The sequence below is a fragment of the Amblyraja radiata genome, chromosome 3, assembly GCF_010909765.2.
Source record: "Amblyraja radiata isolate CabotCenter1 chromosome 3, sAmbRad1.1.pri, whole genome shotgun sequence".
Taxonomy (NCBI): Eukaryota; Metazoa; Chordata; class Chondrichthyes; order Rajiformes; family Rajidae; genus Amblyraja; species Amblyraja radiata.
In genome coordinates this window covers 93,280,306-93,308,026 of record NC_045958.1, presented here as the reverse complement: position 1 = coordinate 93,308,026, position 27,721 = coordinate 93,280,306, and the positions used below count along the sequence as shown (strand labels likewise).

The 27,721-nt window shown below is 48.3% G+C and overlaps 1 protein-coding gene across 1 annotated transcript in view; it reads left to right on the top strand.

Annotated features, from left to right (window-relative positions):
* Positions 1-3,838: 3,838 nt before the first annotated feature.
* hgfac (HGF activator) overlaps positions 3,839-27,721 on the top strand; it is a 41,418-nt gene continuing 17,535 nt past the window's right edge. The window contains exons 1-10 of the mRNA XM_033018337.1: positions 3,839-4,022; positions 4,818-4,902; positions 11,488-11,584; positions 12,152-12,225; positions 15,727-15,840; positions 17,155-17,286; positions 20,101-20,211; positions 21,600-21,774; positions 23,604-23,698; positions 27,513-27,626. Coding sequence (XP_032874228.1) covers positions 3,936-4,022; positions 4,818-4,902; positions 11,488-11,584; positions 12,152-12,225; positions 15,727-15,840; positions 17,155-17,286; positions 20,101-20,211; positions 21,600-21,774; positions 23,604-23,698; positions 27,513-27,626 — 1,084 coding nt within the window. The 5' untranslated portion in view covers positions 3,839-3,935. The remainder of the gene's footprint in view (positions 4,023-4,817; positions 4,903-11,487; positions 11,585-12,151; positions 12,226-15,726; positions 15,841-17,154; positions 17,287-20,100; positions 20,212-21,599; positions 21,775-23,603; positions 23,699-27,512; positions 27,627-27,721) is intronic.

Genomic DNA, 27,721 nt, shown 5'->3' with positions numbered 1-27,721 from the left:
TGTATGTAAAGGAAAATGGTGGTGCGGCTATAGAATGTATGTATGCACCCATCCCTGTAAAGATTGGCACGCGGTGTTTACTTCATCAAAATATGGGTGGCATCGGACCACCTATCAAACTGATAGGTGGAGAGTATATCAAAACCCGAACGAGAAATTGCCAGGACGCGTATATGTGAGCATACAGAGTGTCCAAATACAGGAAAGTGGTAGGTATTGGATATGTGCAGATAAAACAGGGAAAGACACATGTCTGACGTTTGAGATAGAAGTAAAGCAAGATGGGAAGATGGTAATATACGAGGATAGGGGAGAGGTGTTCAAGATAGATGACAGTCAGAATAGGGATCCCGGGGCAACACCAGCACCACCAGTAGTCAGCAATGTCATCAGGGAAAATGAGTCTAAGGATCTGAAGATAATGATAGTAGCAGGAGAAACAGGATTAAGGCAATTGTATGAGAAGGGAATACCAACAGGGGGAAAAGGAGCCAACACCTGGCTTGCCTGGATGATGTACACAGCCAGAAGTATGCAACAAACCAATTGTTACGCCTGCGCCGGAGCTAGGCCTCAGCTGGTCCCAGTACCATTTCCCCTGAATTGGGATAGAACACCTAGGGCTACATGTATACTACAGCTATTCACGAATCCCCTCTTACCAAAAAATGCAATATGCCAGAGTTATCATTACCTATTTCCGACCAGCAACAACAATACGAAGGGCCGAAGGGAAGACCCTCGACCTCCTCCATTTACCATTCCTTTTAGGGAGGAGGGGTTTGAGTGCTATACAAGAAATAACCCAGAGGGACAGGACATGGGGGAGGTGCTCAACTGCAATCAGACGTATAACATAACGGCTGAGGAACAGGGGCCACTGTTCAATAGCTCCTGGCTGAAAAAGCAGATAGTCAGTAGAGCCGATGTCTGGTGGTGGTGCGGGGAGAATACCCTGTGGCCCCGGTTACCAGGGTCATGGACGGGAACCTGTACCCTCATACAACTGATGATGCCCTTCACCATAGCAGTAGAACATGCTGTAGAACTCAATAAAGGAAGCCGACGACAAAAGAGAAAGGTGAGAGGATCATTCGACACACACATCTATATAGATGCGATAGGGGTGCCAAGAGGGGTACCCGATGAATTTAAAGCCAGAAATCAGATAGCTGCGGGCTTTGAGTCCATACTCTTCTGGTGGTCCACAATTAATAAAAATGTGGACTGGATCAACTACTTATACTACAATCAACAACGCTTTATAAATTACACTCGAGATGCAGTTGAAGGATTAGCGGAACAACTGACAGCTACCAGCCAAATGGCCTGGCAAAATCGCATGGCCTTGGACATGCTACTGGCTGAGAAGGGAGGGGTGTGTGTAATGTTTGGCGAACAATGTTGCACATTCATCCCCAACAACACTGCTCCGGATGGGTCAGTATCAAGAGCCCTAGCAGGTCTCACCTCTCTGTCTATCGAATTGGCTGAGAACTCTGGAGTAGACACCTCCTGGACCAGGTTTCCAGACTCCTGGTTTGGGAAAGGGAAGCACATCTTTACATCAGCCCTAACATCAGTGATAGTCATGATGGGGTTACTGTGTTTGTTCGGATGTTGTATCATTCCCTGCGTACGGGGATTGGCTCAGCGATTGATAGAAACAGCCCTGACAAAGAACAGTGCTGCCACCATGATGGCCTTCAGAACACAGTATGACCAACGAGAGGAGGATAGGGAGGTGAAGAATCTGCTGCTAGCATTTGAAAAGGAGGAGATAGTGTAAATCAAGGGTGCGTAGCAAAAAGAAAAGGATGGATTGTGAGGAAAGAGTTAACAGACATGGTTGATTTAGACTAGGGATAGAAAAATAACTTAGAAAGAAATAAGATGTCAGCAGAAGCCAGACTGCTAGTAGAATAGAAAGTAATGATATAAAGAACAGAGAGAAATTCTAGATAAAAAGTAGCAATAGAAATACTTCAGTAGAAGTTTGGGTGGGCATTCCACGACGTTCTCGTGGGAATCTGGGTTTTATGTTATGATTGGAAGAAGCTCAATGGGTGTGAAAATAGTGAAAAGAAATGTATAAAGATAGAAGACATCCCGATCCTCGGTGTGCCTCTAGGGGACATCAGTGGAGAGGCACCTATTCTGCAGAATATGAACTTAATAAAAACACTTCTTTGCCTGAATTTGTCTCAAGAGCGTTTGTGATTTTGAATCTCACAAAGACCCAACAATAACATTTAGGCTGAGCAAGAACTGCACTGACGGAGGTGACTTTTTACAGCTGGAACATTAAACCAAAGGCAGTGGCGCAGCGGTAGAGTTGCTGCCTCACAGCGCCAGAGACCCGGATTCGATCCTGACTACAGGTGCTGACTGTACAGAGTGTGTACGTTTTCCCTGCGACGGCATGAGTTTTCTCCGGGTGCTCCAGTTTCCTCCCACACTCCAAAGACGTGCAGGTTTGTAGGTTAATTGGCTAAGTAGATTGTAAAATTGTCGCTAGTATGTAGGATAGTGTTTGTGTACAGTGCGATTGCTGGTTGGCGTGGACTTGGTGAGCCTAAGGGCTTGTTTCAGCGCTGCATCTCTAAAGTCTAAAGTCTACAATCAAAGCCTTACCTGTGCTGAGCTACAGTTCCAAGGCTTCAGTCATTACGGTAATGCATGCGGTGGTGGTTGGGGCAGTGGGTCTGGTTTAGGAGCAGCCGGGGGTGGCATCACCAGCCCGGCCAGCCGGTTGTGTTCTGTAGGTCCACTGTAACCAAAATCCCATTATAAAGAGGTGTGTAAAAGCCAGGGTTTACTGTACGGTGAAGCAGCAAACTTTTGCCAGCTCCTGTTGGAGAATCATCAGCAGATAAGAGATTGTCACTGATCCACGGGTGATCAGAGACTGGAGGTCACTGTGAAATGATGCCAATCTTTAGTTGAATGACAGATATTGAAACACCCTCTCTATCCCCCCAACCAACCCCCATCCTCTTGCGATCCATCAAAACACCATCTAGAGACCCCAAAGTACCTGGCTGAGGATGTGATCTCCTGGTCTTGACACAAAACATCAACCATCCTTTCTCCAGAGATGCTGCCTGTCCTGCCGACTAACTCTAGCATTTTGTGTCCGGCCACTAGTTTTAAATTCCACATCCCTAGTAAACCCCATCCATACACTTGATGATTTTATAAACCCGTACCAGGTTACCTCTCAGCCTCCTATAAATCTGTCATTATAACTCAAGCCCTGGCAACATCCTTATGAACCTATTCTGCATCTTCGCTACTTTAATCATGGCCTTCCTGATTTTCTGCCAATCTCCACTGCACACATTACTGCAGGTTTAGTTTTTAGTTTAGAGATGCAGCGTGGAGACAGGCCCTTCAGCCCACTTAGTCCACAGCGACCAGCAATCAACCCGTGCACTAGCTCTATCCTACGCACTGGGGACAAGTTACAGAGGGCGTATCAACCTACAAACCTGCGCAACTTTGGAGTGTGGGAGGAAACCGGAGCACCCAGAGAAAACCCACGCAGTCACGGGGAGAATGTACAAACTCCGTGCAGACAGCACCCGTAGTCAGGATCAAACAACAGGTCCCTGGTGCTGTGAGGCAGCAATTCTACTGCTGCGCCACTGTGCCACCCTGTGTTTCTGCTAATGTGTCACTGGCTAAACTACAAGGATTCCTTTAGTGCAAATCAGAAGTTATTTCATTCCAAAGTCGGATGGGAGAGATCTGACATCGATCGGTCTCAATAGGTCTGGCCACTTCTCTTGACGTTGCGTTAATGATCAATGGCAGTATTGATTGCAGGACACGCACTCTGCTAACTCCACTCACTATGGGGTCAAAGTAACATTGGTGAGGGGGCAGAAAGTGAGCCCACTGAGTGTGTGGATGTTAGTGTGGCCAGCACAGGAATGTCAGACTGTACCCGGGGCACTATGCTGGTACTTTACCCGGTGGTTCTGCTCTGCTGTTGTCTTGTGGCTGGAACGCAAGGGACGGTAAGCTGATCTTCACTCTTTAGTAAGCTGGCAAAGTGTCATCCCTCCACAACGAGAGACTCATGAGCGAGCAGTGTTTAAATAGTGCCTGTCACACCCAACCCCACCCACTTCTGGGCTGGGGTCCCGGACAATACCCCCTCCCCCACATTACTGGGGCGGGGTCCAAGACCTCCCCCACCCCCCACCTTTGCGCAAGAGCCCCTTGTTTTCCCCCTCCTTCCCCCCCCACCCCCCCCACCCCCATCCACGCCTCCGACCCAGGGTCCCTGATACTCACCCCCCCTCCTTCACCTCCTGGCCAGGGTCCCTTATGCTCACCCCTCCTTCCCCTCTCCTACTCATCTCCAACCCAGGGTCCTTCTGACTCCCCCGCCCATCACCTCACCCCACCTCCATGCCAGGGTCTCTGGTCTCTGGCATTCCCCCTCCCTCAGCCTCTGCTTCCAGTAGCCCAGTGTCCCCTGGTGCTGCCCCCCCCTCCCCCCTCACTTCTCCCCCCCTCCTTTCCCCCCCCTTCCCAACTCGCCTCCAACTCGGGGTCCCTGCTCTCCCCCCTCTCCCCCTTTTTCACCACTCCTGCCTGACCCAGATCCTGGCCATTAGAGTGGTGTCTTCAGCAAACGTGCAGATGGAGTTTGAGCAGAATGAGGCCGCGCGGTGGTGGGTGTGCAGGGTGTAGAGTAATGGGGTGAGAACGCATTCACGTGGGGCGTCTGTGTCGAGTGTATAGGTTGTAATCTCTGGGGCCTGGGTGAGGTGCTAATTTAATGCCTTTTGTATTTGGATTCACAGTCATCAAAATCTTCCAAACTAGGGGTTCCTAGAGATGGGCTTGAGGATCAAGGTTCTTCTCACCCATTACGACACCACCGTATAGGTAAGGCGTTAGAGACACACACCTTCATGCTACGGCTTGTTCCACACTCACTCTGAACACCGAGGTAGTTGTAGAGATACAGTGCGGAAACAGGCCCACCGAGTCCGCTCCGTCCAGCGATCACCCCGTACGCTAGCTCTGTTCTCAACACCGGGGAAAATTTACGATTTTTACCAAAGGAAATTCACCTACAAACCTGCACGCCTTTGTAGTGAGGGAGGAAGCAGGAGGAAACCCATGCGGTCATGGGGAGAACGTGCAAACTCCGTACACCCAGCACCCGTAGTGTGGATCGAACCTGGGTCTCTGGCGCTGTCAGGCAGCAACTCCACCGCTGTGCTACCCCAGTTGGTGGGATGGAGGGAGAACATGAGAGTTGGTGAGGGAGAGGGAGGGAGTGGGGGGGAGGGGGGGAGAGAGAGTGGAGGGGATGAGACCAGAGGACGGACACAAACTTTAGTTTTAGTTTTAAGGTCTAGTGATGCAGAAATGAAACGGCCTTTGGCCCATTGAGTCCACACCGACTATCGATCACCCATTCACACTAGTTCTGTGTTATCCCGCTTTCTCATCCACTCCCTACACACTAAGGGCAATTTTACACTAGAGGCCAATTAACCTACAAACATTAGTGTTTGGAATGTGCAAGGAAACCGGAGTACCCGGAGGAAACCCACACGGTCACAGAGAGAACGTGCAAACAGACAGCACTCGAGGTCAGGATCAATCTCGCATCTCTGGTGCCGTGAGGTTTAGTAAGGGGGGGGAATTTGTACGGAAAATGTGTATGGATCTCGTTCAGCCAGCATGAGAAAGGAGAGACAAGGAACTACAAAGCCTGGCCTGGCCTGAAGAAGGGTCCCGACCTGGATAGAATGGATATGGAGAGGATGTCTCCATGAGTGGGAGTGTCTAGGACCAGGAGCCACATCCTCAGAATAAAAGGACGTACCTTTTTGAAAGGAGATGGAATTTCTTCAGCCGGGGGTGGTGAATCTGTGGAATTCATTGCCACAGACGACAGTGGAGGCCAAGTCATAGAGGGTTTTAAAGTGGAAAATAATACATTCTTGATTAGTAAGGATGTCACTCATCTATTTCCTCCACAGATGTAAGTCAGTGGGTCAGGCAGTATCTGTGGAAGGAATGAATTGGCTATCAAAGTTTATTCTATTGTCATGTGTACTGAGGTACAGTGAAAAGACTTTTGTTGCGTGCCATCCAGTCAGCGGAAAGACAATGCATGATTACAATCGAGCCGTTCATACTGTACAGATGCATGATAACGGAATAACGTTTAGTGCAAGATAAACATAGAAATATAGAAAATAGGTGCAGGAGTAGGCCATTCAGCCCTTCAAACCAGCACTGCCATTCAATATGATCCTGACTGATCATCCGAAATCAGTACCCAGTTCTTGCTTTCTCCCCATATCCCTCGATTCCGTTAGCCCTAAGATATATATCTAACTCTCTCTTGAATACATCCAGTGAATTAGTCTCCACTGCCTTCTGTGGCAGAGAATTCCATAGATTCCCAACTCTCTGGGTTAATAAAGCCAGTAAAGCCCAAACAAAGTTGGTCCGAGGGTCACCAATGAAGTAGATAGTAGTTCAGGACTTGTCTATAGTTGTGGTTGGATGGTTCGTCTGCTTGATAACAGCTGGGAAGAAACCTTGTGAAAGATACTGTCCACATTTCTTACTGACTTCAATCTCTTGCCCGGACATATAACTCCAGAGTTTTGCATAACATTGTCCCATCGGTAGTGTAACGAGATTGCCAGTAAAGATACAAGAGCCAGGAGCAAGCTGATAGAGAGGCTGCAGTCGGATGTTCATGGTGACATATGTTAAAGTCTCCAACCTTCCTTGGTGTCTGAAGATGGGTTCCAACCCGAAACGTCACCGATTCCTTTTCTCCAGAGATGCTGCCTGACTCACTGAGTTACTCCAGCACTTTGCATCTTGCTTCAGTGGTGTCAACGTGGGCTTGTGCTTCCCCCTGGTGGTCAATCCACCTGAACTGCAGAGACCTGGCTTGCAGTAGCTTCAGCCCTGGCATGGGGCATGATTGCATGGGTATTGGCAAAGTGCTGGAGTAACTCAGTGGGTCAGGCAGCATCTGGAGAAAAAGGATAGGTGACGTTTCGGGTTGGGACCCTTCATCAGACTGGAAGTGAGGACGTGGGAGGCTGGAGATGAGAACTACAAGAATGATCCCAGGAATGAGTAGGTGAACCTATGATGAGCGTTTGTCGGCATTGGGCTGTACTCACTGGAGTTTAGTAGAATGGGGGGGAACTTACCGAATAGTGAAAGGCCTGGATAGAGTGGATGTGGGAGAGTCTAGGACTAGAGGTCATAGCCTCAGAATTAAAGGATGTTCTTTTGGGAAGGAGATGAGGAGAAATCTCTTTAGTCAGAGGTTGGTGAATCTGTGGAATTATTTGCCACAGCAGGCTGTGGAGGCCAAGTCAGTGGATTTGTTTAAGGCAGAGATAGATAGATTTTTGATTAGTACGGGTGTCAGCGGTTATGGGGAGAAGGCAGGAAAATGGGGTTAGGAGGGAGAGATAGGTCAGCCATGATTGAATGGCGCAGTCGACTTGATGGGCCGAATGGCCTAATTCTACACCTAACACATGACCTTATGAGAATAGACCAGGGCAAATTGGTGCCGGCAACAGATGACCTCAGGCTGGATGATTCTCTGATAGGCCAATTGTTGTCTAGGGAGTGATCGCAAAAGTGATACAGTGGTGAACTACAGAACTGGTTAAACGACTAGGGTGGAGGAAGGGGGCAAGGGGAGAGGGAGACGAGAGGGGGAAAGGGGAAGGAGAGAGGGGAGGGGGAAGGAGAGTTTTTGTAGAAGTTACTTAAAATGCGAATTAAACCGTCATACCTTGGGTTGTAAGCTACTCAAGCAAAATATGAGATGCTCTTCCTCCTGTTTGTGTGTCCTCATTCTGACAATGGAGGAGGCCCAGCACAGAAAGGTCAGTGTGAGAATGGGAGTTAAAATGGTTGGCAACCCAGAGATCTAGCACGCCTACAATTTCATTTGTTGCTGGCTCTAATTTGTCCTGCTCTATTGTCGCCCCCACACCTCCAGTGTGAAGAAGGGTCTCGACCCGAAACGTCGCCTATGCACTTTCTCCAGTGATGCTGCTTGACCCACTGAGTTACTCCAGCAATTTGTGTCTATCTTTGGTGTAAACCAGCACCTGCACTTCCTTCCTGTTACATTGGGGCATGGTTGGCTGATCCCAAGCCTGACGGGCTCCAATAGACCTCAGCATCTTTGGATCTGGCAATTCCAACTCTCCATTCAGCTGCTCCCCAGAGGAAGAACATTCCAATAAATTCCCATCTCACAGAGTGTTACTTAGTCCTGGAGTCGTACAGCACGGAAACAAGCCTTTCAGCCCAGCTTACCCATGTTGACCAAGATGCCCCATACACGCTAGTCCCATCTGCCCGCATTTGGCCCATATCCCTCTGAACCTTTTGTCTCCATGTACCTGTCCAAATGTCTTTTAAATGTTATTATAGTACTTGCCTCAACTACAGCCATTAGCAGCTCGTTCTATACCACACTCCGTTTAGCTTAGAGATGCAGCACAGAAACAGGCCTTTCGGCCTACTGAACCTATGCTGACCACCAATTACCCATTCACACTTGTTCCATGTTATCCCACTTTCTCATTCACTTCCTACGCACTCGGGGCAACGTACAAAGGCCAATTAACCTACAATTCCACATGTCTTTGGGATGTGGGAGGAAGCCAGAGCACCCGGAGGAAGCCCACACGGTCACAGGGAGAACGTGCAAACTTAACGCACAGACAGCACCCAAAGTCGGGATCGAACCTGGCGCAGTGAGGCAGCAGCTCTACCAGCTGCGCGAAGAAGGTGCCCCTCAGGTTCCCATTAAATCCTTTCCCTCTCTGCTTACTTGGGAGATTTCCAACTTTGATGCGGCCTACTCCAATCTCATTCCCGCAACCCCATTTCATGATCATCATGATGTTATAGAGAATAATAGAGTACGGAAACAGGCCCTTCAGCCCATCCTGCCCACACTAACCAACATGGCCTATCTACACTAGTCCCATCTGCCTGTGTTTTGCCCATACCATTCAAAACTTGTTCGATCCATGTACCTGTCTAAATGCTTCTTAAACGTACCTGTCTCAGCTGCCTCCTCCAGCAGCTTGTTCCATGCACCCACCACCCTTTGTGTGAAAAAGTTACCCCTCAGGTTCAAATTCAATCTTCCTCCCTCACCTGAAACCTATGTCCTCTGGTTCTTGATTCTGCTACTCTGGACAAAAGACTGTGCATTTACCAGATCTATTCCTCTCATGATTTTGTACACCCCTATAAGATCAACCCTCATCCTCCTGCGCACCAAGGAAGAGTCCCAGCCTGCACAACCTCTCCCTATAGGGGGGTTGCACGTAAGGTCACTGGGTCATAGGGATTGACGCACAGAGCCGCACAATCCATCTGGAGGACATCCGTCACTTCCGGTATATGTTATTAATGCAAGAAACGCGTACTTTCCTACCTGTTAAAAACCACCAAAATGTTGAATTTTTGCACTGTAAAAAATTGTGGAAGTCGGCGTAAGAGTGAGAGACATGTACCCAACTTTAGAAGCACTTTGGCTGTTGTTGTCCCTTCAGCTCTCGCTTCTATCTACCGTCATTTCTCCTCACTTTTGGAAATCTGAAGTAGGCTAAATGTCTCTCACGCTTATCCCGATTTCCATAATTATTTACAGCGCAAAAATTGAGCATTTCGGCGGGTTTTAACGGGCCCGCTATGCTGGAAACAATGGTTAGTGCTTACCTGCAGTTCATCGCATGTACTCCACTTGGCGTAGTGTAGCAACAGCACGGGTCATGGGTCGTGACCCGACTGCCGTGAAACCTCCCTATAGCTCAGGCCTGCGAGTCCTGGCAACATCCTTGTAAGTCTGAAGAAGGGTTTCGGCCCGAAACGTCGCCTATTTCCTTCGCTCCATAGATGCTGCTGCACCCGCTGAGTTTCCCCAGCAATTTTGTGTACCATCCTTGTAAATCTTTTCTGCACCCGTTCCAGCTTGACATATTTCCTAAAACATGGTGACCAAAACTGAACACAATACTCTAAAGGTGGCATCACCAGCATCTTATATAACTGCAGCATCCCAACTTCTATACTCAATACTCTGACTGATGAAAGCCTTTGTGACCACCCTATCTACCTGTGAGGCCACTTTCAAGGAAAGTGATGTGTTAATAAAGGTTTAGTGGGTCAGCAAACAACAGAGGGAAGATTGATTAGCTGACACAATAGTACAGTTAATAGCGCTGTTGCCTCACTGCTCCAGTGACCCGGGTTCAATTCTAATTGTAGGTACTATCTGTGTGGAGTTTGCACGTTTTTCCTCTGATTGGTGCTAGAATGTATGCAGAGAAGATTTATGAGGATGTCACCAGGACTCGAGGGCCTGAGCTATTGGGAGAGGTTGGGCAGGCTGGGACTTTATTCCTTGGGACGCATGAGGCTGAGGGGTGATCTTGTAGAACTGCATATACGATCATGAGGGTGAACGCACAAAGTCTATTTTTCAGGGTAGGAGATCAAGAACTGAGCCATCCTACCAACAACTAGAGAGTGGTCCTGAGCTACTATCTACCTCAATAGAGACCCTCAGACTATCTTTAATCGAACTTTACTGGACTTTATCTTGCATTAAACATTATTCCTTTTATCCTGTATCTGCACACTGTGGAAGGTAGGCACAAAATGCTGGAGCAACTCAGCGGGTGAGGCAGCACCTCTGGAGAGAAGGAATGGGCGATGTTTCGGGTCCAGACCCTTCTTCAGACTGAAGAAGATTTAACTCAGCATCTGCAGTTCTTTCTTACACATTTTGTACACTGTGGACAGCTTGATTGTAATCATGTATTGTCTTTCCACTGACTGGTTAGTACGCTGCAAACGCTTTTCACTGTACCTCGGTACACGTGATAATAAACTAAACTAAGATTCAGGAGAAAGGCAAAAGATTTAATAGGAACATGAGGGGCAACATTTTGACACAGAGGGTGGTGGGTGTGTGGAAGGTGCTGCCAGAGGAGGTAGCTGAGGCAGGTTCAGGGAGAGTAAAGGTTTAGGGGGATTTGGGTCACATGTGTTGGTGTTGGGGGAGGTGTGATTGTTCATTGATCCAATGATACTTTGTTGTCACGTACACCTCGGATCAGTGAAATGTTTTGTTTTTGCAGACAACCAGTGAAACTGTACAGCAGATTTCCCCAGGGCAGTCCACAAGAGTTGCCACATTTCTGGCACTGACAAAGTTACAAACGTTCACCAATCAGTCCTATCTACTGCCTGCCACTTTCACCCACAACCCCTTCACCGGGTTCCCTCTCATTCTCGATGCTTCCACCCCCCCCCCACCCCCCCCCCCCGCCGCTGGGTCCCTCTATGTTCTCAGCGGCCCTCCAATGGTCCCCATTGTACTGTGCCAAGCCTGGAGCTGCTGAGGTGGACCTTATGCTAATTTGAATCCAACCCATTCAGTCTTCACAGAGACCAGGGGGATGTGCTCCTTCCCCTTCCGGAACGCTGGCAATCTGCACCGAACCTGCGTGCCGAGCAAAAAGACGGGTAAACAATGGTGAGTGCAACTCCTCTCCCCTCTTTTGTTTGTTTCTTCACTTTCTGTTAAATCAATAGGGCGGCAGCGGTGGAGTTGCTGCCTCACAGCTGGAGAGACCTGGAGTCGATCCTGACTACGGGTGCTGTCTGTATGGAGTTTGCATGTAAACACTGGCCAGTGCAGACTCGGTGGGCTGTTTCCACGCTGTATCCCTGAGGTCTAAAGTCTACAAGCACTGGCTGGATAATGGCCTCAGAATGACCTTGTGGAAATTTGTGTTGAGTTGGTTCTTTGGTGCTGTGTATCCAGCTGTTGTCAACAGGTAGACACAAAGAACTGCAGGTGCTGCTTTGCACAAAAGGACACAAAGTGCTGGAGTAATTCAGCGGGTCAGGCAGCATCTCAGCAGAACATGGATATGTGACGTTTTGGGGTGGGGACACTTCGCAGTCTGAACAAGGGTTCCGACCCGAAACGTCACCTATCCATGTTCTCCATGGATGCTGCCTGACCTACTGAGTAACTCCAGCACTTTGTGTCCATCTGTTTTTATTTCTATGAACTGATACGTTTGTTCTTTTTCAGGTGTTCCACCACCCCTAATTATGACCAGGATAAGCAATGGGACTACTGTGAAGAAATCCAGCCTCTTGTACATGGTACAGTTCCCTGACTGCTATGAATGGAGATGGTTTCAATGCAAGAGAACATTGGACAGCCCCGACTAGTGGAGGGCCCTGACAGGGATGTAATGCTGAGGCTTTAGAAAGCATTGGGCTGACCACATTTGGAGTATTGTGAGCAGTTTTGGGCCCCATATTCGAGGAGGGGTGTGCTGGCACTGGAGAGGGTCCAGAGGAGGTTTACGAGGATGATCCTGGGAATGATTGGGTTAATACTTGATGAGCGTTTGACGGCTCTGGGTCTGTACTCGCAGGAGTTTAGAAAGATGAGGGGAGGGGATCCCATCGAAACTTACCGAATAGTGAAAGGCCGGGATAGAGTGGATGTGGAGAGGATGTTTCCACTAATGGGAGAGTTTAGGACCAGAGGGCACAGCCTCAGAATGAAAAAGACCTTTAAAAAGAAGTTGAGGAGGAGTTTCTGTAGTCAGAGGCTGGTGAATCTGTGGAATTCATTGCCACAGATGACTGTGGAGACAAAGACATTGTGTTTGCATTTTTTAAAGTGGAGTTTTATAGGTTCTTGATTAGAAAGGATGTCCAAGGTTATGGAGAGAAGGCAGGAGAATAGGGTTGGGAGGGAAAGATAGATCAACCATGATTGACTGGTGGAGTAGACTCAATGGGCCAAATAGCTAATTCTGCTCTTATAACATGAACTTATGAAGTGGGACTTGTTTTGGAGGCACTCAAGAGAATGTTCTCTGGGTCGATTTGGAAAAGGGTTATCTTGTGAGGCAAAGTCATGCAGGTTGACTTTATTCTCATTGAAGCTTAGTGTAGGGGAGGTGATCGATCTTATTGTGACATAAAGGATACTGGGGGGCTTAAGAGAATAGGTGATCAGACAATGCTTCATTCTGTTGGTGGAATCCAGAGCTAGTGTGCAAAATGTCAAAAGAACGGTGGAATAAGGAAGGAAAATGTTGTGGAAGGACACGGTAAGGTGACCAGGATCAAAGAGACCCTGGAGTAAATAGTCACAGTCATACAGCGTGGAAACGTGCCCTTCCACCCAACTTGCCCACACCGGCCAACACGTCCCATCTACACTAGTCCCATCTGCTCACGTTTGCCCCATACCCCTCGAAACCTATCCTATCCATGTACCTGTCTAAATGTTTCTTCAACGTTGCCATAGTACCTGCCCCAACTACCTCCTCCAGCAGCTCGTTCCATACACACACCACCCTTTGTGTGAAAAGGTTACCCCTCAAGTTCCTATTAAATATTTTCCCCTTCACCATAAACCTGCGTCTACAGATCCTTAATGGTTGCAGGATATTGTGTGCATTTCTGGTCGGCCATTACAGCACGTATATGGATGCTTCGGAGAAGGCGCAGAAGAGGTTTACCAGAATACTGCCTGGATTAGAAGGATCCCAAACTGAAACATCACCTATCCACCTTCAGACTCATTCTTTAGAGATACTGCCTGACTCGCTGAGTTACTCCAGCACTTTATGTCTTTCCTTGGTAAACCAACATCTGCAGTTCCTTGTTTCTACATCTGGATTGGAGGGTTTTAGCTTTCGGGAGAGGTTGCACAGACTTGGATTGTTTTCTCTGGAACGTTGGAGGCTGAGAGAAGCATATAAAATCATGACAGGGATAGATAGGGTAGAGAGTCAGAACCTTTTTCCTCAGATTGGGAAGTGAAAAGACAAGAGGGCGTAGCTTTAAGGTGAGAGGGACAAAGTTTAAAGGAGAAGTGCAAGGTACGTTTTGACACAAGGAGGGTGGTGGTTGAGGCAGACACAATCTCGTAGTCCCCCTCGGTCATGACTGTCGATGGGTGATGCATCCTAGTTGTTGGCCACTCGCTCCAAACCACGGCTAGAGCAGCGTCGCTTGTGGCTGAAGAGACCAAAGCGGGAGTGACAGTCTCTGTCTCAACGGTCACATTTGTGTGTGGTCTCTGGTTTGTTGTATCTGCTGTGCCCGCTTGTGTGCCGCTGTGTACATCAGTTTCTCTCCCCCCGTTTTGAGATGTTGGGTCAGGGTACCTCTCCACCTCGTGCGGTCAGCTGCAAGCCTCTCCCGGGACTTCACATCGATGTCAAGCGCCTTCATATCTCTCTTGCAGACATCCTTGTAACGTAGCTGGGGGCGGCCGATGGTTCTCCTCGAAGATGTCAGCTCTCCATAGCGGATGTCTTTTGGAATACGGCCATCCTCCATGCGGTGAACATGGCCCAGCCACCGCAGTCTACGCTGCCTGAGTAGAGTGTACATACTGGGAAGGCCAGCGCGAGACAGGATCTAGGTGTTGGACACTCTGTCTTGCCAGGAAATGCCCTGGATATGGTGGATGCTTCTAAGGTGGAAGGTGTTGAGTCTTCTCTTCTGCCTGGCATATGTAGTCCATGTCTCACTGCCGTACAGCAACGTGCTGTTGACACAGGCGTTGTAGACGGCCATCTTTGTCTTCACTGTCATCTTTGGGTTGGTCCACACTCGAGTTGTGAGGCGAGCGAGAGTTGTAACTGCCTTCCCGATCCTCTTGTCAATCTCTGTGTTCAAGGAGAGGTTGTCGGTGATGGTGCAGCATAAATAGTGGCATTTAAAAGGCTTTTAGATAGGCACGTAGATATGTAGGGAATGGCGGGACATGGATCACATGCGGGCATATCTTGGCATCATGTTCAGCATGGATTGTGGGCTGCGGCATCTGTTCCTGTGCTGTACTGTTCTATGATCCATGAGTGCATTGTGATTTTAAATTAGTGTTAATGCTTCAAGCAAATATGCCGTAGATTGTAAACAAAAATCAAGTGACTAAGTAGAAACAAAGAACTGCAGAAGCCGGTTTATACCAAAGATAAGACACAAAGTTCTGGAGTAACTCAGCAGGTCAGGCAGCATCTCTGGAGAAAAGGAATGGTGATGTTTCAGGTCAGACTCTTTTTCAGAATAGGTTTACGTAGCTTTATCTAGTTACTTGAATTTATATTCCACAGTTTCCTGCTTCAACGCATACTGCAGATGGCTGATCAAGGAACTGCAGATGCTTGTTTATAAAATAAGACACAAAATGCTGGAGTAACTTAGCGTGTCAGGCAGCATCTCTGGAGAAAAAGGATGGGTGACATTTCGGGTCGAGGCCCTTGTTCAGACATCCTGACCCGAAACTTCACCCATGGTGAAGTCTGGGACCGGAGGTTATAGCCTCATAATTAAAGGATGCTCTTGTAAAAGGGTGACGGGGAACCTCTTTAGTCAGAGGGTAGATAATCTGTGGAACTCATTGCCACAGAGGGCTATGGAAGTCATCAGTGGATATTTTTAAGGCAGAGATAGACAAATTCTTGATAAGAACGGGTGTCAAGGGTTATGGGGTGAAGGCAGGATGATGGGATTAGGGGACAGAGATCAGCCATGATTGAATGGCAGAGTAGACTCGATGGGCCGAATGGCCCAATTCTACCCCTATATTTGTGAACGTGAAATCTAACTAACCAAGTATTCATTTGACAGATTATTGTGAGGACCATGCCTGCTGGCACGGGGGGGCCTGTGTTAATAAACCCAGCGAAGAGTCCTATAAGTGTATCTGCACTGACCCATTCACCGGAGAGTTCTGTGAGAAAGGTGAGTGACTACAACATTCGCACTGCTTCAGCAAAAGCTTTGAACACGAGGAAATAGGAGCCCCCTGACCCCTCAACCATGCCCAATGTCAGACCAAAGGTAATAAGTTAGAATTAGGCCACTCTGCCCATCAAGTATACATTCAATCATAGCTGATCTATCTTTTCCTCTCAACCCCATTCTGCTGCCTTCTCCGCCATAACCCCTGACACCCTTACCAATCAAGAATCCATCAAACTCCGCGTTAAAAATACCCAATGACATAGCCTCAACAGCAGTCTGTGGCAATGAATTCCACAGATTCAACACCCTCTGATGAAAGAAATTCCTCATCTTCCTAATGGTACATCTTTTAATTCTGAGGCTGTGCCCTCTGGTACTAGACTCTCCCTCTAGTGGAAACATCCTCTCCACACCCACTACTCTATCCAGGCCTTTCACTATTTGATAAGTTTCGTTGAGGTGGCCTCTCATCCCTCTGACCTCCAGCCAGTACAGGCAAGTAATAGGATAAATATATACATGTTTGTGGGGAAACGGGTTTGACATGATTAGTCTCGCCGCGTTTCCCTTCTTTGTTTTTGCAAACAATCCGGTGTAATAACACAGCAGACCTCACAAAGAGTCGCCAGGCTCCTGGCACCGACAAAGTTACAAAAGGTTCATCAAACAGTCGTGTCATCTTCTCGCAGCGACAAACCAGGCTTGTTGCCGCACGTGGACCACCCCTCTCCCCCGGCTGTGTCCCCTTCAGTCACGGCGGGCCCCTCTCTGGGTCCCACCTTCATTCTCTGCTGTGTCCCACTTCATTCTAGGTCCCCCCACCGCGTCCTCCATGGTTCTCGGCGGCCCCCCCACCAGGTACCCCCCTTCGATATAGGCCTCCCAAACCAGGTCCACTGTAAATCCCCCCTCCCCCCCCCCCCCCACCTCCGTGATTTCAGGGGGAACAATAGGCTATGAGCTGTACCATTTTGAAGACTCGGTGGCGCAGCGGTAGAGTTGCTGCCTTACAGCGAATGCAGCGCCAGAGACCCGGGTTCGATCCTGACTACGGGTGCTGTCTGTACGGAGTTTGTACGTTCTCCCCGGGACCTGCGTGGGTTTTCTCCGAGATCTTCGGTTCCCTCCCACACTCCCAAGACGTTCAGGTTTGTAAGTTCATTGGCTTGGTAAATGTAAAAATTGTCCCTAGTGGGTGTAGGATAGTGTTAATGTGCGGGGATCGCTGGTCGGCGCGGACCCGGTGGGCCGAAGGGCTTGTTTTCGTGTTGTATCTCTAAACTAAACTAAATCACTCTCCTTTACGTTTAGAGAAGTGCTTTGAAACGCAACATCTGAAGTATTACAACCTTCGAGAGTCGTGGACACGGATTCTTCACGGTGATGTCGTGAGATGCTTTTGTACTGAAGATGGGATTCGTTCCATCCAGTTGGCTTGGAAAGGTTTCTGGAGAACACTTTATATAACGTGGTGAACCCTGCACTGTTACTATTGAGAGCCACCAGAGTTCCTGTTCCTCCTGTTCATTATAAAAACTGCAGGCGACCCTTGGAGATTGTCGGTGCTGGGGTGGGCAAAGACAATGTTTATTGAAAAACCTAGCCAGATTATATCTTTGCTGAAAAGGGTTACTCAAGGCTGGAGTAAGTCAGCAGGTCAGGCATCATCTCTGGAGAACATGGATTGGTGACGGGTCGGGCTGGTAGTCATCTTGTGACTAATTGTAGGGAGGGTTGGAGAGGGAGCTGGGCGAGGTTTTATCTATTTACTGATCCAATTCATAAGGGATAAATGTTGGTCAGGACAGGGGTTTAAGCGCGTGTGAATGACCATTGGGGCAACGGAGTTAAATGGATGGCTGTTCAAGGCTTTGTGGCCAAGTCAATGGATATTTTTAAGGCAGAGATTCACAGATTCTTGATTAGTGCGGGTGTCAGAGGTTACGGGGAGAAGGCAGGAGAATGGTGAACAGAGAGAAAGATAGATCAGCCATGATTGAACGGAGGATTAGACTCGATGGGTCGAATTGCCTAATTCTGAACTCATGAATGAGCTGACAAGGGAAGCTATGGAAGCAGATGCAATTAAATAAGACATTTGGACAGATGCATGGATAAGATGGGTTTAGAGGGCTATGGGACAAATGCAGGCAAATGGGATTACAGCTATATGTCAATTTGGTCGGCATGGATGAAGCTTGTACAGCTCTATGACTCTATGACTCTAATAAACCAGTGCCAATATTAGAGTGCAAGTCTGTGGGAGGGGTTAACTGGGCTGTTCCATCCCCTGTATGAAGCTGTACATTGTCAGAGCACTGGTTACAAGGCAAGGAGAGAAGGAACTACCGATGCTGGTTTAGAAAAAATAAGACATTATATGCTGGAGTAACTCAACGGATCGGGCATCATCTGTGGAGAGCTCTGACAGGTGATGTTTTGGGCCGGGACCCTATGACCGTGTGGGATTTTCTCCGGGTGCTGCGGTTTCCTCCCACATCCCAAAGACGTGCAGGTTTGCAGATTAATAGGCCTCTGTGAATTACATTTCTCCTAATGTGCAGAGAGTTTAGAGGGAAGAAGGGTTCTGACCCAAAAAGTCACCGATCCATGTCCTCCAGAGATGCTGCCTGACCCGCTGATTAACACCAGCACTTAGAGTCACTGAGTCTTACAATGTGGAAACAGGCCCTTCGGCCCAATGTTCCCACACCGGCAAACATGTCTCAGCTACACTAGTCCTGCCCATGTTGGGCCCATATCCCCCCAAACCTGCCCGAGGCAAAGCAAGAATTTCATTGTCCTATCTGGGACACATGACAATAAACTCTCTTGAATCTTGAAACTGGAACCCACATATCTGTCTAACTGTTTCTTAAACTTTGGGATAGTCCCAGCCTCAACTACCTCCTCTGGCAGCTTGTTCCATACACCCACCACCCTTTGTGTGAAAAAGTTACCCCTCAGATTCCTATTAAATCTTTTCTCCTTCACCTTGAACCTATGTCGTCTGGTCCTCGATTCACCTACTCTGTGCAAAAGATTCTGTGCATCTACCCGATCTATTCCTCTCATGATTTTTGTCTTTTTATTTTACCTGTATATTAAACCAGCAGGAACAGGCAGTCATTAGAATCCCAGCTGGAACCTACAGAGCTCACTGTGGCATCTAACCCTTGTCCAGTGATCCATGCCACCGTGCTGCCCTGCTCTCTCCATTCACTTTGGCCACCAACGTGATCCAGATCTTGGCACCTGCAGTCCGGGAGCCATGGGCGTTCGAGGAGAGGGGACGGAGGAGCGGGCAGAGTCACCAGCTGACTGATGCCCGCTGAGATCCACATACAGCACAGTAGAACAACGGTAGAGTTGCTGCCTAACAGCGCCAGTGACCCGGGTTCGATCCTGACCTCAGGAGGTGTTTGAACAAAGTTTGTGTATTCTCCCTGTGACTGCGTGGGTTTTCTCCAGGTGCTCTGGTTTTCACCCACATTCCAAATATATGCAGGTTTGTAGGTTAATTGGTTTCTGTAAATTATATATTGTCCCTGGTGTGTAGGATAGTGCTACTGTACGGGGTGATTGTTGGTCGACATGTATTTGGTGGGACGGAGGGCCTGTTTCCATGCTCCATCTAGTTTTTTAGTTGTAATAATACAACACAGAAACAGGCCCTTCAGCCCACCGAGTCCGCACCGATCAGCGATCCCTGCACATTAACACCATCCTACACACACCAGGGACAATTTCACACATACACCAAGCCAATTAACCTACAAACCTGTACGTGTTTGGATTGTGGGAGGTAACCGAAGATCTTTAAAGAAAACCCACGCGGTCACAGGGAGAACGTACAAGCTCCGTACATACAGCACACGTAATCAGGATTGAACCCGGGCCTCCGGTGCTGCAAGTGCTGTAAGACAGCAACTCTACCACTGTGCCACAGTGTCGCCCTTGCGATCCCTAAAGTCTACAAGCACTGGCTGGATAATGGCCTTGGAAAACCCTTGTGGAAATTTGTGTTGAGTTGGCTCATTGGTGCTGTGTATCCAGCTGATGACTGTTGTCAACAGGTAGAAACAAGGAACTGCAGGTGCTGGTTTACACAATAGTGTATGGGGGTAATCTCTGGTCTGCATGGACTCGGTGGGCCGAAAGGCCTGTTTCCAGGCTATATCTCTAAAGTGTAAAGACTTGGTTTGTTTGAGGAGATGATGTGTGTCCCAGAGAGTGACTCTTCCTTGTCATTTACAGACTGTGACACAAACCCTTGCCTCCACAATGGAACGTGCCAGGAGATTCGGGCCACCAGTGAAAGAGTTTGTTCCTGCACTCAGGACTATGCGGGGAAGAACTGTGAAATAGGTAACGTCTTGCCACAGAATAGCGCGCGGTTATCTCAGATACAAATTTGGGGCGGCACAGTAGCCCAGCGGTAGAGTTGCTACCTCACAGCGCCAGAGACCAGGGTTCGATCCTGTCTACGGGCGCTGGCTGCATGGAGTTTCTACGTTCTCCCTGTGACCGTATGGGTTTTCTCCGGGTGCTCCGGTTTCCTCCAAAGACGTGTAGCTTTGTGGGTTAATTGGCTATTGTAAATTGTAAATTGTCCCTTGCGTGTAGGATAGTGCTAGTGTACGAGGTGACCACTGGGTGGCGTGGACTCGGTGGGCCAAAGGGCCTGTTTCTACGCTGTAAAGTCTGAAGTAAACTCTAATTCAGAACTAATTTGGAGTATTATGTTCAGTTTTGGTCACCCTGCTACAGCAAGGATGTCAATAAACTGGAAGGAATACAGAGATTTAGAGGGATGTCGCCAGGACTTGAGAGCCTGATATAGGGAGAGGCTGGGCTGGCTAATACTGGGGGAATTATAATTAAAATCTACCATCAGTAGCCACACCTCAAAGATGGCACGGTGGCACAGTCGTGGAGCGGCTGCCACACAACAGCAGATACCCAGGATCAATCTTGACCTTGGGTGTTGTTTGTGTGGAGTTTGCTTGTTCTCTCTGTGACTGCGTGGGTTTTCTCTGGGTGCTCTGGTTTCATCCCACATCCCAAAGACAAGGGGGGGGGGGGGGGGTCGTTAGGTTCACTGGCCGCTGTAGGTTGCCCATAGTGTGTAGTTGAGGGGCAGAATATGGGAGAGTTTATGTGAATATGGGGAGAATTTAAAATGGGATTAGTGTGGATGAATGGCTGGCATGGACTCAGGGGCCTGTTTCTGCACTGTATCTCTCTGTGATTAGGACTCATTGGATTTGCGTGTGAATGAAACTGGCAGCATTGCGTGTGAGTGGCCACACGGCCCCTCTCCCTCTCACTCTCCCTCTCCCACTCCCCCTCCCCCTCCCCCTCTCACTCCCCCTCTCACTCGCCCTCTCCCACTCCCACTCCCCCTCTCACTCGCCCTCTCCCCTCTCCCCTCTCCCCTCTCCCCTCTCCCCTCTCCCCTCTCCCCTCTCCCCTCTCCCCTCTCCCCTCTCCCCTCTCCCCTCTCCCCTCTCCCCTCTCCCCTCTCCCCTCTCCCCTCTCCCCTCTCCCCTCTCCCCTCTCCCCTCTCCCCTCTCCCCTCTCCCCTCTCCCCTCTCCCCTCTCCCTCTCCCCTCTCCCCTCTCCCCTCTCCCCTCTCCCCTCTCCCCTCTCCCCTCTCCCCTCTCCCCTCCCACCAACAATCCCAGAGGTTCCACTGTGTCAGGGAATAAATCCCCAAGATGGGTCGTTTAACACTTGGTGTATTTTGTGTTCAGACACTGCTTCTGACTGCCACGAAGGAGATGGAAGCTCGTACCGAGGGAAGGCGAGGCAGACTGCCTCAGGGACCGACTGTCTACTCTGGACGTCTAACTTCATAACCCTGGAGTTTGACATCAGGAGCCTGGATGACCCCCACAGCCTGGGTGTGGGTGACCACCCTTACTGCAGGTGGGAAATAGACACCTCAGAGGTCCTATGGAACCATGAGCGTGACGTACTGTAGCCAGTGGCTCAATAGGCTTCTCTTGGTATCTTCCAGCCTTGTCCTGGAGGGTGCAAATGGTGCCAGTCTATGGTCCTTTGCGATTTCTCAGAGGTAGTCGCTCCACATCAAAGAATTATAGCATAGGATTGGTACCAAATTATAGCTCACTGAAAGTAGCCCAGACCATCACGCAAACCAACTTCCCTTCCATTGACTCCATCTACACTTCACGCTGCCTCGGCAAGGCCACCAGCAAAATCAAGCACCAGTCTCACCCCGGTCACTCCCTCTTCTCCCCTCTCCCATCAAGCAAGAGGTACATAAGTGTGAAAACACACACCTACAGATTCAGAGACAGTTTCTTGCCAGCTGTTATCAGGCAGCTGAACCATCCTATCACCAACTAGTGAGCCGTCCTAAGCTACCATCATTGGTGACCCTCGGACTATCTTTAATTGAACTTTATTGCACTTTATCTCGCACTAAACGTTATTCCCTTTATACTGCATCTGTACACTGTGGACTGCTGGATTGTAATCATGTGTAGTCTTTTCACTGACTGGATAGCATGCAACATAAAGGTTTTTCACTGTACCTTGGTATACGTGGCAATAGAAGGCAATTTCCTTTATCTGTCAGAATGCTTACAAAAGTCAGGCAGTCACATTGCAGCTTTACAGGGCTTTGGTTCGGCCACATTTGGAGTATTGCGTGCAGTTCTGGTCGCCCCGTTACAGGAAGGATGCGACGGCTTTGGAGAGGGTGCAGAGGAGGTTTACCATGATGTTGCTTGGATTAGGCACCGCAAGGAGCATTATAGAGTTATACAGCACCAAAACTGACCCAACTCGTCCATGCCGACCAAGATGCCCCCATCTAAGAAGGACACAACGTGCTTTAGCCAGAGGTGGTGAATTTGTGGAATTCATTGCCACAGACGGCGGTGGAGGTCAAGACATTAGGTATTTTTAAAGCAAAGATTGATAGATTCTTGTTTAGTAAGGATGTCAAAGGGAAGGGTGTCAAAGGCTGGAGAATGGGGTTGAGAGGGAAAAATAGATCAGTCATGATTGAATGGCAGAGTAGACTCGGTGAGCTGAATAACCTCATTCTGCCTCTGTCTTATGATAACTCAGTGGGTCAGACAGAATCCCTGGAGAACATGGACAGGTGATGTTTCAGTTCATGACCCTCCAGACCCTAGATAAGCTAGTCCCATTTATATCCGTTTGACCCACATCCCTCCAAACTTTAGAGGGGTATGGACCAAATACGGGCGTATGGGGAGTAGTGTAGACTTGCCATCTTGGTGGGCATGGGCTAGATGGGCTGATGGACCTGTTTCCATGATGTATGTCTCCATGACTCTATGGCATCCTTCCTGTGCTTGAACCATCCAAGTCCAACTAATGTTTAGTGCAACTGAAGAAGGATGTCCCAACCCTTGCACTCAATGCAGACAAGGCTGCACATGCTGGAATCTTGAGCAAACAACTGGAGGAACTCAATGGGTCATGCAGGTTCTCTGGAGAGAATGGACCAGAGACTCTTCTGGTCAGGACCATTCGTCAGAACTGAATGCAGGTTAAACCTTGGAGCAAGCAACTTAATATCACTGATTGAAATTGTGGTATTATTGTACATTTATCTGTTGTTGCATTATCGTGTAAAGCTGCAGCGATTAAGGATTTTATTGTCCAGTACCCTGTTCACTTGACAATTAAACGGTCTCCACTCTTAAAAGTGGGCAGGAGATTTGGGCCTTGGCTGAGTGGCTGTGTGTTTGTTTCAGAAACTTGGACAATGATGAGGAGCCCTGGTGCTACACGCTAATCAATGACACGATCGCCTGGGATTATTGCACAGTTCCACAATGTCCAGAGCAAGGTACGCCTTTTAAATAATCTTTTAGTGGCTACTCTTGCTCCCAGCACATTGGCATGTTGCAAAGGTAATGCTACGGTTGTCATGGGAGATTTCAACATGCGGGTAGACTGGGAAAATCAGGTTGGTACTGGAACCCAAGAAAGGGAGTTTGTGGAGTGCCTCCGAAATGGATTCTTGGAGCAGCTTGTACTGGAGCCTACCAGGGAGAAGGCAATTCTGGGTTTAGCGTTGTGTAATGAACCGGATTTGATAAGGAAACTCGAGGTAAAGGGGCTATTAGGAGGTAGTGACCATAATATGATACGTTTTATTCTACAATTTGAGAGAGAGAAGGGAAAATTGGAAGTGTCAGTATTACAGTTAAACAAAGGGGACTATGGAGCCATGAGAGAGGAGCTGGCCAAAGTTGACAGGAAAGAGACCCTAGCAGGGAGGACAGTGGAACAACAATGGCAGGTATTTCTGGGTATAATTCAGAAGGTACAGGATCGGTTCATTCCAAAGAGGCCAGGGGGAGTAAGGGGCGACCATGGCTGACAAAGGAAGTCAAGGACAGTATAAAAGAGAAGTATAATATAGCGAAGATGAGCGGGAAACAAGAGGATTGGGAGACTTTTAAAGAGCAGCAGAACATAACTAAAAAGGGAATATGGGGTGAAAAGATGAAGTACGAAGGTAAGCTAGCCAAGAATATAAAGGAGGATAATAAAAGCTTCTTTAGGTATATGAAGAGGAAAAAGATTAGTTAAGACCAAAGTTGGACCCTTGAAGACTGAAATAGATGACTTTATTATCATCTTCACTAAGGAAGACACAAACAATTTCCCTGAAGTACTAGTGGCCAGAGCATCTAGGGTGATGGAGGAACTGAAGGATATTCACATTAGGCAGGGAATGGTGTTGATTAGACTGATGGAACTGAAGGCTAATAAATGGTCTGATAGTCTGCATTCCAGGGTACTTAAGGAAGTGGCTCTAGAAATCGTGGACGCATTGGTGATAGTTTTGCAATGTTCTATTGATTCAGGATTAGTTCCTGTGGATTGGAGGGTGGCTAATGTTATCCCACTCTTTAAGAAAGGCAGGAGAGAGAAAACAGGGAATTATAGACCGGTTAGCCTGACCGGTGGTGGGGAGGATGCTGGAGACAATCACAAAAGATGAAATAGCGGCACATTTGGATAGGAGTAACATGATCTGTGTGAGTCAGCATGGATTTACGAAGGGGAAATCATGCTTGACTAATCTTCTGGAATTTTTTGAGGATGTAACTAGGAAAATGGACAAGAGAGAGTCAGTGGATATAGTGTACCTGGACTTTCAGAAAGCATTTGATAAGGTCCCACATAGGAGATTAGTGGGCAAAATTAGAGCACATGGTATTGGTGGTAGGTTACTGACATGGATAGAAAATTGGTTGGCAGACAGGAAACAAAGAGTAGGGATTAACGGGTCACTTTCAGAATGGCAGGCAGTGACTAGTGGGGTACCGTGCCGCCCCAGGTTGACATTCCTTTAGTTGAGAGCAGGGTACCTACACATGGGGCAGAGTGGTGGGCCTGGATCAGGCCAAGACATCTCATGGGGACATAAGCATCTGATAGCTTTTATCACAGTGGGTGCAGGTAGGGTAGAGCCATAAGATCATACAGCGAAGAATTTGCCCTTTGCCCAATATGCCCATTCTGACCAAGATGCCCAATATGCCCATTCTGACCAAGATGCCCAATATGCCCATTCTGACCAAGATGCCCAATATGCCCATTCTGACCAAGATGCCCAATATGCCCATTCTGACCAAGATGCCCAATATGCCCATTCTGACCAAGATGCCCAATATGACCATTCTGACCAAGATGCCCAATATGCCCATTCTGACCAAGATGCCCAATATGACCATTCTGACCAAGATGCCCAATATGCCCAATATGACCAAGATGCCCAATATGACCATTCTGACCAAGATGCCCAATATGCCCATTCTGACCAAGATGCCCAATATGCCCATTCTGACCAAGATGCCCAATATGCCCATTCTGACCAAGATGCCCAATATGCCCATTCTGACCAAGATGCCCAATATGCCCATTCTGACCAAGATGCCCAATATGCCCATTCTGACCAAGATGCCCAATATGCCCATTCTGACCAAGATGCCCAATATGACCATTCTGACCAAGATGCCCAATATGCCCATTCTGACCAAGATGCCCAATATGACCATTCTGACCAAGATGCCCAATATGCCCAATATGACCAAGATGCCCAATATGACCATTCTGACCAAGATGCCCAATATGACCATTCTGACCAAGATGCCCAATATGACCATTCTGACCAAGATGCCCAATATGCCCATTCTGACCAAGATGCCCAATATGCCCATTCTGACCAAGATGCCCAATATGACCATTCTGACCAAGATGCCCAATATGACCATTCTGACCACCTCTGCTAGCGTGGTCCACCTGAGCTATAGAGTGACGTTGAACAGGTGAGGGCTTTATTCCTTGGAGTGCAGGTGGCCCATATCTGCCCACGTTTGGCCCATATTTTACTACACCTTTGGGGCGGCACAGTGGCACAGCTGGTCGGCGCAGACTCATTGGGCCGAAGAGACTGTTTCCACGCTGTATCTTTAAAGTCTTGGAGCTGTCTTTTAAATGTTGTTGTTGCACCTGTCTCAACTGCCTCTTCTGGCAGTTCATTCCATATACCCACCACCCTCTGTGTGAAAATGTTGCCCCTCGAGTTCCAGTTAAATCTTGCCCCTCTCACCTTTGTCCTCTGGTTCTTGATTCCCCGACTCTGGGTAAAAGATTCTGTGCATGAACCCTGTTTATTTCCCTTATGATCTTATCCACCTCTATAAGATCAGCCCTCATCCTCCTGCGCTCCAAGGAATAAAGTCCCAGCCTGCTCAACCTCTCCCTATAGCTCAGGCCCTTGAGTCCTGACACCATCATCATGAATCTTCTCTGCACCCTTTCCAGCTTGATAACATTTCCTATAACATGGTGACCAAAACTGCACACAATGCTGCACATGTGGCCTCATCAACGCCTTGTAAATCTGCAACATAACATCCCAACTTCTCTAGTCCTTACTCTAACTAATGAACACCTTCTTGACCACCCCATCTACCTGTGACGATGCTACCTATGAACTGCTCAATCTCTCCCTATGGAGCGCTCAGGCCCTCGGGTCCTGGTAACATCCTCGTAACTCTTTGCTGCTCTCTTTGATCAGGAAGGCTGGCTCTGTTCTGCGGGCAGAGTTGGATTCCTGGGAGGTGGTCTTGGAGGGGAGGAAGCTCCTCAAATTGCGGAGCATCCTGGACAATACAGCTCACCCCCTCCATGACACACTGGTCAACCTGAAGATTACCTTCAGCAACAAACTGGTTCCACCAAGATGCAGCACGGAACGCCACAGGAGATCATTCTTCCCTGTGGTTATCAAACTGTAGAACTCCTCCCCCTTTTGTTGTGGGGTAGACTGAGACTGACTCCCCCCCCCCCCCCTACCTCTCTCAATCTTTGCAGATCACCCAAGCCTTTCCACTCATCACTTGAATTTCATGTCTCACGTATATTGTGTCTTATGACTGTTGGCAGATCAATTTCTCTGCTGGGATAAATAAAGTTCTATCGTATCGTATCATTCTAAGGATGTTTCCCTTGGCTGCCGGATGGTGGTAGGGTTCAGAACTGTTGCCGCTGTAAGTTATTCCAAAGGAGACATGCTTTGTTTTTGGGATGGTTACCGTGGCCACAGCTTGGAAGCTTAAATGCCTTTGCTTTCTACTTTTTAGATCCTTGCCTTTCAAATCCCTGTGAAAATGGAGGAACTTGCACCAAAGATCCACCCCAGAACTCTTACTATTGTGTGTGCAGTGACCGATTCTCAGGAGCCACCTGCCAGCAAGGTAAGCAAGCAACATTCATGTCTGAGGCTGAGCTGCAGGTTCACCTCCGATTTTCCGGCAACTGGTGGTCCGACATCTGGTTTAATCCGGACAAA